The following is a 12,240-nucleotide window of genomic DNA, read 5'->3' as shown; positions in this document are numbered from 1 at the left end:
CGTTTCCAAATCAAAGGGCATGCCTGGAATTGAGGATGTGTGTGTTTTGCAGAGGAACGCCCCTAAAAAAGAGAAAGCCACCTGGGAATCGGCTGGATATTTTTACTCAGTGACCGAGGACCTCTGGCTTACTCCTGCCTGTCAGGTCTGTGTACCTGAAACTATACTGGGCTATATTGTAGATTTTTTACATACTAATACTCACCTCGGCAAGGAGGGAATGGTAAGGCAATGTTTGGAATCATGGTGCTCAGACTTGGAGAAAGTAGCTGAGAATATTGCCAGATAATATATCAAGATATGCCAAGAACATACTCCAGGAAAAGACACCCCATGCCCAAAGGGATATATCCAGTTGCCAAGATACCCTTTCTGCCAACTACAACTCAATTTTATCAAATTACAGCGCATGCACTGTTATAAGTATTGTCTTGCGATTCTTGATGTTTTTAGCAGATGGATTGAAACATATCCCACCACAGATAACAAAGTCGATACCATGGTGCATATCTTGTTGAAAGAAATCATTCCCAGATTCGGAATACCGGAGTAAGTTGTATCTGACAACGGCCCTCATTTTGTGGGTGAGATTAATACCACACTATGCCAGGCTCTTGGTATTAAACATTACCCCCACAGACCGCAGGCTGCCAGCCTGATTGAAAGGGCTAATGGAATGCCAAAAAAAAATCTGGCTAAAAACTAGGACAAGAAACTGGTCAAAATTGGCTCAAAGTGCTACTAATAGTCTTGTTCCAGATGAGAACTCATTATCAGACCAAGCATGGTCTATCAGCAGCCGAAATAGTACATGGCAGATCATTTAGAACCCCATGGAAGGATGCCTTGCTGACCCCAAAATTACCTGAGATGGACCTGAATGAAATGTCGAATGAAATTATAGGGTATATCCTGGCACTAACCAAATCTCTCCAGGTATTGCATTCACAGGTGAAGGAGGCTCACAGGGAAGGGGAGGAACTGGAAAATGAACATCGAGTTTGCCCAGGGACTCTGTTCTCATAAAGAACCATCTTAGAAAGAAGCTTGAGCCTCACTGGAAAGGACCCAACCAAGTGAAACTGACCACTCCAATGCCAGTCAAACTACAAGGACTTCCAAAATGGACATATCTAGAACACGTCAAACATATGCATTCATGAGTAAACTATTACTGTCTATACTTGTACTGTAATCTTAAGCGCTTGTATTGTAGTAACCGAGTCAAACAGCTTCCTGTCACTTTGCTATTATTATGCTGGGAAAATGGACTCATCTGCCTGCTGGGTGTGTGCAGCAATTCCTCCCCATGGGAAGACAGGGGTTCCCCTAATAGCCGTTCCGCTGAATAGCAGTGAACAACGGTCAGTCAGTTTTCTAATGACACTCAAGACTAGTGAGGCCCAAAATTGCACCAATGATGTGATTGGAGACTGTGGGTGCCACTGCTTTGATGGCTGGAACATTCATCTCCCTCCCACTCAGGAAAAAGCCATCTGATGGGGAGGTCAGACATCATGGCCCTCCACCATTGTCAGATCTGACCAACCAGCGAATACTTTCAACGGTAAGGGGACTTACTTTCTGGGCAATAGCACCTATGTCATTTATACAACGGCCAAACCACCACGCCCCCTAAACAGAACTCAATGGGTTTGCAGAGAAAGGGCCTACTTGTGGCTCCCAGGAGAGACAGCTAGCCGATGGGACACCGAACAAGGGAGCAAAAATGGATGGGATGCTGCTTCCTGGCTCACCTTGTACCCTACACGCGAATGCTGAAAACCCTGGACCAGCACCCTTTCCTCCTATGGCAAAAGCGAGGAATCTCACAACCGGAGCGCTTCTGCATGATAGCTTTTCCCGTCTACTGGGTGGCCCACAATTCAAGGGAAATCATCAACCTGGCCGCAGTTTTGGAGGAGATGGCCAATAGCACCACTAAGGCCATGGATGGCGTCCAGGATCAGGTGAGGGCCATCACTGCTGAAATGATGGTGCTACGACAGACTGTTTTACAAAACCGAATTTGTTCTGGCTGAAAAAGGAGGTGCATGTGGCATTAAAGGACTAGAGTGCTGCACCATACTCCTGGATGAATCAGAGAACATCACCTCTCTCTCCATTCACAGTCAAAAGGAGGGAACTGAACTCTGGAAAATCGTGGCTTGAGCTCAAAATGGAGATTGTGGCCTTTCAGTGGCATCTTCGCAGGATGGAGTGGTATCCTGCCTCATTACGCTATCATCATCTTCGCAGGATGGAGTGGTATCCTGCCTCATTACGCTATCATCATCTTCGCAGGATGGAGTGGTATCCTGCCTCATTACGCTATCATCATCGCAGCAGTACTCATACTTATTGCACTTTTCCGATGTTTATGGCCCCTTGTCAGCCGGTGCTTTATCCCTACACCTACAGGGATATTTATACAAAGAGTGCCCCTAAATAAAGGGGACCTCAGAGAGACCGAGGTGCAAATAATAAGGATGGAGACTAAGATGATCCACCCTTCGTACACGAATAAGAAAATTAAGATGTACAACAACTTAATTTTGATCATCCTAGTTGTCGTGGAATGACAAAAGGAAGGAGTGAAGACTTATATGTAGAATTACAGGGCTAGAACCTAACTGACTTATTGGCAGCTTGACAAGTCATTCTGTGAGCATAATGTATGAACAAAGAAGTGTTTGCTCCATGAGAAACTTCTCAGTCTACCCTTATCTGTATGTGATAACAATGTATATCAGCAGCTCCAAACTGTATTCTGGGCTCACTTGGCTGCAGATTTTCTCAAGCTTAGTGAGCAGGGACTCTGTGTTGCCAACTGAGAACGCAAGCTTGCTAATAAACAGTACGTACTTTTCAGTAAACTGTGTTTGACAGTTATTCCCCGGGTCTGAACCTAAAGGCCTCTGGTAGAGAGGTAGATCGACAGGGAGATGTAGGGATGGGATGGGGAAGATAGGGTAGGGGAGAGATGGGATGCGGGAGATGGGGAGGGGGAAATGGGGTGTGGGATCTGGGTTGGGAGAGATGAGGTGGGCGAGATAGGGAGATGGGTAGAGTGGTGAGTGAGATTTGGAGATGGATGGGGTGAGGTAGACAGGGAGATGTGGTGGAGATGGGAAGATGAGGATGGGGAAAGGGAAAGAGGAGTTGATGGGAGATGGAGACATGGGAAGGGTGGGGTAAATGGTGAGATGGGGTGGGGTAGACAGGGAGATGGAGTTGGGGAGGGGAAGGGAAAGAGGGGTTGATGGGGAGATGGAGTGAGATGGGGAAGCCATGGGGTGAGGGAGTTGGAGAGAGGTAAGTGTGGAGGAGAGGAGTAGGAAATGGGGAGGGTGGAGAAGGTGTGAGGGAGATGGCTTGGGGTTATAGGAAGATGGGGTGGGGAAAGTGATGGGATGGAGAAGTTGGGGTAGGTGAGAAATGGGGTGCAGGTGATGGGGATGTGGTGGGAAAGGTGGGGAGGGTGAAATGGGGGCAGGAGATGGGGTGAGGAAGATGGGGGTTGGCAAGATGGGGTTGATGAGATGGGGAGGGCGAGATGGGGAGGTCGAGATGGGGAGGGGGTTGAAGGAGGGGAGATGGGGAGCTGGGTGGTGGCGACTTGGAAATGGCGAAATGGTATGGGGTAGATGGGGAGATGGGGTGAGGGAGATAGGGAGATGGAGACCAGGAGTTGTGGTGATGGAGATGGGAAGATGCAGTGACGAAAATGGGTAGATGTGGTGATGGAGATGATGGGCATGTGGAGATGCGGTGTTGAAAACAGGGAAGGTGAGATAGGTGGGGAGTGATTGTGTTGGGGAGATTGGGAAATGGGCAGATGGAGAGATAGGATGAGGGTGATAGAGAAATGGGGATAGGGAGATAATAAGGGGAGGTGGGGTGAGAGGAAGAGGAAGATAGGAAGCATGAGCTGGGTTGGGAAAGATGGGAGACAGGATGAATGCCATGGGGAGATGGGGAGATAGGTTGAGAGAGGGGGAAATGGGGAGATGGGGAGGGGAAAATGGGATGGGATGGGGTAAATGGGAAGACGGAGAGAGGAAAATTCAACTCCAAAGAGAATGGGGGGTATGTCTACAGAGTCAGTGTTCTGTTCTGGGTGTCAGATATGAGAATTCCAGGAGACACCCAGCCTCCCTGATGGCCACATCTGTACCAGGTGCACCGAGATGCAGCTCCTCAGAGACCATGTTAGGGAACTGGAACTGCAGCTCGATGACCTTTGACTTGTTAGTCATCTCAAGGCTACAGCAGACAAATAAATGGGTGGGGGAAGCGGGGGCATCAGAGAGTGCAGAGCACCCCTTTGGTGGTCCCCCTCAACAATGAGTACTCTATTTTGGGTACTGTTGGTGGGGGGGTGGGGGGGAGCAACCTATCTTGGGGAAGCAAATGCGGCTATGCCTTTGGTACTGACTCTGGCCCTGGAGCTCAGAAGGGTAGGAAACTGAGAGGGTAGGAACGGTAATAGGGGACTCTATAATCAGGGGGACAAACAGGCGATTCTGTGGACATAAAAAGGAAACACGAATGGTAGTTTGCCTCCCAGGTGCCAGGATCTGAGATGTTTCTGGACATGTCCACAATATCCTGAAAAGGGAGGATGAGCAACTAGAATTCATTGTACATATTGGTACCAACGACATAGTTAGAAGAAGGGAGGAGGTGCTCAGAAAATAATATAGGGGTTAGGAAGGAAGCAGAGAAGCAGAGGCTCAAGGGCAGTAACCTCAGTACTGCTCCCAGTGCCACGCAACAACGAGCAGGGCAATAAAATGGGGTGGCAGATAAATGCGTGGCTGAAGAATTGGAGTAGAGGGTGCAGATTTCTGGATAAGTGGAACCTCTTCTGGAGCAGGTGGGACCTATACAAAGGGGACAGGTTGCACCTGAATCGGAGGGGGACCAATATTCTTGCGGGCAGATTTACTAGAGCTATTGGGAGTGGTTTAAACTAATATGGCAAAGGGATGGGAACTGGTATGATAGGGCTGAGGATGAGCCAGCAGGTTTACAAGTAGATGATGGGTGTAACATGAATGTAAGGAAAGACATGCCAGTGATTGGGTACAAAGGCAGACAGAGCAAAGAGTTAAATTGTTCTACAGAGGCAAAATTCAAAAGTGCAAAGAATGCAGGTGGATAAACTCGTGACGCAATTAGAGATTGATCGATATGACATTGTGAGCAATACTGAGTCATGGCTGAAAGAAGGCCATAGTTGGGAGTTCAACATCAAAGGATATGCTTTGCAGTGCAAGGACAGGCAGGAAGGCATAGGTGGTTGTGTATTCCTGTTGGTAAGAGATGAAAGTAGATCTTTAGAAAGAGGTGACATTGGGTCAGAGAATATTGAATCTTTGCGGGTGGAGTTAAGAAATTGCAAGGGTAAAAAACTATCAATGGAAACATACATAGGCCTGCAGATAGTAGCCAAGGTGTGGGATTGAAATTTTAAGATGAGCTGGAAAAGGCATGTGATAAGATCATAGGACATAGAAGCAGTATTGGGCCATTCAGCCCATCGAGTCTCCTGGATTCCACTCAACCCCATACACCTGCCTTCTCGCCATATCATTTGATGCCCTGACCGATCAGGAAATGATCAACTTCCGCCTTAAATATACGAAAGGACTTGGCCTCCACTACAGTCTGTTAGCAGAGCATTCCACAGATTTACTACTCTCTGGCTAAAAATTTACTCCTTACTCCTGTTTTCAGAGGTCACCACTCAATTTTGAGGCTGTGCTTTTCAGTTCTGAATATGCCACCAGAGGAAACATCCTTTCCACATCAAACCTATCTACTCCTTTCAACATTCGGTAGGTTTCGATGACAGCCCCTGGCATTCTTCTGAATTCCAGTGGGTACAGGAACAAAGCTTCTAAACGCTGCTCATATGTTAGCGCCCTCATTCCGAAAATCATGCTCATGAAACTCCGCTGGACTCTCTCCAACAGCAACACATCCTTTCTAAGATATTGGGCCTAAAACTGTTGACAATACTCTAACTGTGGTCTGACTATAAGACCATAAGATATAGGAGCAGAAGTAGGACATTCGGCCCATTGAGTCTGCTGTGCCATTCAATCATGGGTTGATCCAATTCTTCCAGTCATCCCCGCTCCCCTGCCTTCTCCCCAGACCCTTTGACGCCCTGGTTAATCAGGAACCTAGTCTCTTATAAAGACTCAGCATTATCTCCTTGCTTTTAGAAGAACATAAGAACATAAGCACATAAGCAATAGGAGCAGAAGTAGCCTATCTGGCCCATCGAGCCTACTCTGCCATTCAATAAGATCATGGCTGATCTGACCATGGGCTCATCTCCTCCTGCCTGCCTTTTCCCCTAATTCCCCTGCGATGCAAAAATCTGTCCAACCTTCTCTTAAATATACCAACCACTGAAGTAAGACTCACTGGTCTGTAAATTCCTGGGCTATCGCAACTCCCTTTCTTGAATAATGGAACAAAATCCGCAACCCTCCAATCCTCCGGAACCTCTCCCATCCCCATTGATGCTGCAAGGATCATTGCCAGAGGCTCAGCAATCTCTTTCCTCACCTCCCACAGTAGCCTGGGGTACATTTCATCTGATCCCAGTCACTTATCTAACGATGCTTCCCAAAAGCTCCAGCACATCCTCTTTCTTAATATCTACATGCTCAAGCTTTTCAGTCCGCTGTAAGGCATCCCTACAATTGCCACAATCCTTTTCTGTAGTGAATGCTGAAGCAAAGCACTCATTAAGTACCTTTGCTATCTCCTCCGGTTCCATATACACTTTACCACTGTCACACTTGATTGGTCCTATTCTCTCACATCTTATCCTCTTGCTCTTCACATACGTATAGAATGCCTTAGGGTTTTCCTTAATCCTGTCCATCAAGATCTTCTCATGGCCCCTTCTGGCTCTCCTAATTTCTTTCTTAAGCTCCTTCCTGCTAGCCTTATAATTTTCTAGAACTCTATCATTGCCTAGTTTTTTGAACCTTTGGTAAACTCTTCTTCTTGATTAGATTTACACAGCCTTTACTACACACTCGACCTGTAAATTAACCTTCTTGGAGTCTTCACTTGGATTCCTAAGTCCCTCTGCACCTCTGATGTTTGAACCTTCTCCACATTTACTATTCTCTTTTTTACCAAAATGCATTATCATACATTTCCCAACACTGTATTCCCTCTGCCACTTTTTTGCCCATTCTTCCAATTCATATCAGTCCTGCTGCTATTACATTGCTTCCTCAGCACTACCTAAGCCTGCACCTATCAGACCATAAGACATAGGGGTGGAATTAGGCCATCTGGCCCATCGAGTCTGCTCCATCATTCAATCATAGCAGATCCTTTTTTTCTATCTCTTCCTCAACCCCAGTTCCCGGCCTTCTCCCCATAACCTTCGATACATGTCCAATCAAGAACCGATCAATCTCTGCCTTAAATACACCCGACAATCTGATACAACCAATGACCTGGCCTCCACAGCTGCATGTGGCAGCAAATTACACAAATTCACCAGCCTTTGGCTAAAGAAATTTCTCTGCATCTTTGTTTTGAAAGGATGCCCCTCTATCCTGAGGGTGTGCTCTCTTGTCCGAGACTCTCCCACCACAGGAAACATCCTTTCCACATCCACTCTGTCTAGGCCTTTCAATGTTCAAAAGGTTTCAATGAGATTCCTCCCCCCCATCCTTCTGAATTCCAGCGAGTACAGACCCAGAGCTGCCAAACATTCCTCGTATGATAACCCTTTCATTCCTGGAATCATCCTTGTGAACCTCCTCTGGACCCTCTCCAATGCCAGCACATCTTTTCAAATCAGCACAACCTGTTCACAATACTGAAGGTGAAGCCTTAGCGTCACATACTTGCTCTTGTATTCTAGACCTCTTGAAATGAATGCCAACATGACATTTGCCTTCCTCACCATCCACTTAACCTGCAAGTTAACCTTCAGGGTATTCTGCACAATGACTCCAAAGTCTCTCTGCATCTCAGATACCTGGATTTTCTCCCCATTTAGAAAATAGTCTACACATTGATTTCTACTGCCAAAGTGCATGACCATGTATTTTCCAACATTGTATTTCATTTGCCACTTTCTTGCCCATTCTCCTAATCTGTCTAAATCCTTCTGCATCCTACCTATTTCCTCAACACTACCTAACTCTCCACCAACCTTTATATTATCTGCAAACTTTTCTACAAAGCTACCCCTGCTCAAGGTGGTGGAGATGGGGAAGGTGAGATGTGGGTAGGGAGGTGGGGAGATGAGGTGGGGGAGAAGGAGTAGGGGAAATGGGCTGAGTGAAATGGGTAGATGGGACATGGGGTGGGGGAAATGGGATTGTATAGATGGGGAGATAGGATGAGGGTGATGGAGACATGGGGCTGGGGAAATAGGGAGGGGGAGATGGGGTGAGGGATATAGCAAGATGGAGATGGGATGGGGGAAATGGGAGATGGGATGGGCGCAATGGAAATATAGGATGAGGGCAATGGGGAGATGGGGTGGGAAAATGGGAATATGGGGAGGGGGTGCAGAAGGGGATGGGAGATAGGATGAGGGAGATGGGTAGATGGGGATATGGGGACAGGGAGATGAGGAAATAGGGAGAGGGAAATAGGAAGATGGGGAGACAGGGTGGAATAATGGGGAGGGTGGGAAAGAAAGGGAGATAGGTTTGAGGAGATGTTGTGGGAGAGATAGGTAGATGGGGTGATGGAAATGAAAGATGTGGGGGAGATGGTGAAATTGGGTGGAGGAGATGGGATGTGGAAGATGGGGTGGGGAGATGTAAAGATAGGGGGATACTCTTAATAATTTCTCCTTTGGCTCCTCCCACTTCCTTCAATCTAAAGGTGTAGCTATGGGCACCCGTATGGGTCGTAGCTATGCCTGCCTTTTTGTTGGCTTTGTGGAACAATCTATGTTCCGTGCCTGTTCTGGTATCTGTCCCCCACTTTTCCTTCGCTACATCGACGACTGCATTGGCGCTGCTTCCTGCACGCATGCAGAACTCGTTGACTTTATTAACTTTGCCTCCAACTTTCACCCTGCCCTCAAGTTTGCCTGGTCCATTTCCGACACCTCCCTCCCCTTTCTAGATCTTTCTGTCTCTGTCTCTGGAGACAGCTTATCCACTGATGTCTACTATAAGCCTACTGACTCTCACAGCTATCTGGACTATTCCTCTTCTCACCCTGTCTCTTGCAAAAACGCCATCCCCTTCTCGCAATTCCTCCATCTCCGCCGCATCTGCTCTCAGGATGAGGCTTTTCATTCTAGGACGAGGGAGATGTCTTCCTTTTTTAAAGAAAAGGGCCTCCCTTCCTCCACTATCAACTCTGCTCTTAAATGCATCTCCCCCATTTCACGTACATCTGCTCTCACTCCATCCTCCCGCCACCCCACTAGGAATAGGGTTCCCCTGGTCCTCACCTACCACCCCACCAGCCTCCGGGTCCAACATATTATTCTCCGTAACTTCCACCACCTCCAACGGGATCCCACCACTAAGCACATCTTTCCCTCCCCCCCTCTCTCTGCATTCCACAGGGATCGCTCCCTACACAACTTCCTTGTCCATTCGTCCCCCCCATCCCTCCCCACTGATCTCCCTCCTGGCACTTATCCGTGTAAGCGGAACAAGTGCTACACATGCCCTTACACTTCCTCCCTTACCACCATTCAGGGCCCCAAACAGTCCTTCCAGGTGAGGCAACACTTCACCTGTGAGTCGACTGGGGTGATATACTGCGTCCAGTGCTCCCGATGTGGCCTTTTATATATTGGCGAGACCCGACGCAGACTGGGAGACAGCTTTGCTGAACATCTACGCTCTGTCCGCCAGAGAAAGCAGGATCTCCCAGTGGCCACACATTTTAATTCCACATCCCATTCCCATTCTGACATGTCTATCCACGGCCTCCTCTACTGTAAAGATGAAGCCACACTCAGGTTGGAGGAACAACACCTTATATTCCGTCTGGGTAGCCTCCAACCTGATGGCATGAACATCGACTTCTCTAACTTCCACTAGGCCCCACCTCCCCCTTGTACCCCATCTGTTACTTATTTTTATGCACACATTCTTTCTCTCACTCTCCTTTTTCTCCCTCTGTCCCTCTGAATATACCTCTTGCCCATCCTCTGGGTCCCCCCCCCCCCCGTCTTTCTTCCCGGACCTCCTGTCCCATGATCCTCTCGTATCCCCTTTTGCCTATCACCTGTCCAGCTCTTGGCTCCAACCCTCCCCCTCGTGTCTTCTCCTATCATTTTGGATCTCCCCCTCCCCCTCCAACTTTCAAATCCCTTACTCACTCTTCCTTCAGTTAGTCCTGACGAAGGGTCTCGGCCTGAAACGTCGACTGCACCTCTTCTTACAGGTGCTGCTTGGCCTGCTGCGTTCACCAGCAACTTTGATGTGTGTTGCTTAAAGATAGGGGGATTGGGTTGGGGAGTTGGCTGGGAAAAGGCAGCAGGAGATTATTCTGTCCTTACCTGACCCCAGAGCTGAGGGCGATGGGTGTGTGTGAGAGACAGGACAGGGTATTGATCACCTGGGGAAGAAGATGACAATGATATTATTGATGGTCTGAAATGTTGCCCCTGACCAACACTCTTTACCCAGCCATGGTCCACCCGCTTCTCCCCATACCTTTCATTCAGCAGCCCTCCATACTCTCCCTCCCATCATATCACTATACTCATACATCAGCACAGAGACTCCACACATCCCTATCTCCTACCCAGACCTCTAACTTGGACTCTTTCACCCTTCCGTTTCTCTATGCACCCCTCAGGCCTCTACCCACCCCTTGTCTCTGTATCCCACTCCAGCCCCTATACTCTGCTCTGTCTTTGTAATCTCCCTCTGCCCGTACAACCCTCCCTGTCCTTTGATATCCTTCTGGCCCCTATACCCGCACTTGCCCTTGAGCCTACCAAGGGTAAGGCTATCTTTGATTGTCTGTTGTGTAATAAGCCAAATCTTACTAGGGAGCTTAACATAAAGGAACCCTTAGGAGGCAGTGATCATAATATGATTGAATTCATATTGCAGTTTGAGAGGGAGAAGCATCAGTCACATAGAAACATAGAAAATAGGTGCAGGAGTAGGCCATTGTTTAAAATCCAACAAATAGAACCATAACATTTCAGCACAGAAACAGGCCTTTTGGCCCTTCTTGGCTGTGCCAAACCATTTTTCTGCCTAGTCCCACTGACCAGCACACAGACCATATCCCTCCACACACCTCTCATCCATGTACCTATCCAAGTTTTTCTTAAATGTTAAAAATGAGCCCGCATTTACCATTTCAGCTGGCAGCTCATTCCACACTCCCACCACTCTCTGTGTGAAGAAGCCCCCCCCCCATGTTCCCTTTAAACTTTTCCCCCTTCACCTTTAACCCATGTCCTCTGGCTTTTTTCTCTCCTAGCCTCAGTGGAAAAAGCCTGCTTGCATTCACTCTATCGATACCCATCATAATTTTATATACCTCTATCAAATCTCCCCTCATTCTTCTACGCTCCAGGGAATAAAGTCCTAACCTATTCAACCTTTCTCTGTAACTGAGTTTCTCAAGTCCCGGCAACATCCTCATAAACCTTTTCTGCACTCTTTCAATCTTATTAATATCCTTCCTGTAATTTGGTGACCAAAATTGTACACAATACTCCAAATTCGGCCTCACCGATGCCTTATACAACCTCACCATAACATTCCAACTCTTAATCTCAATACTTTGATTTATAAAGGCCAATGTACCAAAAGCTCTCTTTATGACCCTATCTAGCTGTGACACCACTTTTAGGGAATTTTATATCTGTATTCCCAGATCCCTCTGTTCTACTGCACTCCTCAGTGCCCTACCATTTACTTTGTAAGTTCTACCTTGGTTTGTCCTTCCAAAGTGCAATACCTCACATTTGTCTGTATTATCCCTGGACGTGTGCTCAAGGAATGTGCTGATGTACTGACAGACATTTTCAACATCTCCCTTAGTCAAGCCATTGTCCCCAGATGCTTCAAAACCTCCACAATCATCCCTGTAGCAAAGAAATCAGTTGTAGCCTGTCTGAATGATTACCGTCCTGTTCCCCTGACCCCCACAGTGATGAAATGTTTTGAACGGCTTGTCAAGCCTCATATCACAGCCAGCCTCCCCTCATCACTGGATCCTCTACAGTTTGCTTATCGTCCAAATCGC

General features: G+C 47.5%; 1 protein-coding gene across 3 annotated transcripts in view; it reads right to left on the bottom strand.

Moving 5' to 3' along the window:
- LOC140205711 (guanine nucleotide exchange factor VAV3) overlaps positions 1-12,240 on the bottom strand; it is a 374,002-nt gene that overhangs the window by 300,364 nt on the left and 61,398 nt on the right. For all 3 annotated transcript variants that reach the window (XM_072273243.1, XM_072273245.1, XM_072273244.1), the window contains exon 3: positions 10,529-10,587. In XM_072273243.1, coding sequence (XP_072129344.1) covers positions 10,529-10,587 — 59 coding nt within the window. The remainder of the gene's footprint in view (positions 1-10,528; positions 10,588-12,240) is intronic.

This window comes from Mobula birostris, chromosome 12 (genome assembly GCF_030028105.1).
Source record: "Mobula birostris isolate sMobBir1 chromosome 12, sMobBir1.hap1, whole genome shotgun sequence".
NCBI classification, from domain to species: Eukaryota; Metazoa; Chordata; class Chondrichthyes; order Myliobatiformes; family Myliobatidae; genus Mobula; species Mobula birostris.
This window is presented reverse-complemented; position numbering and strand designations above follow the sequence as displayed.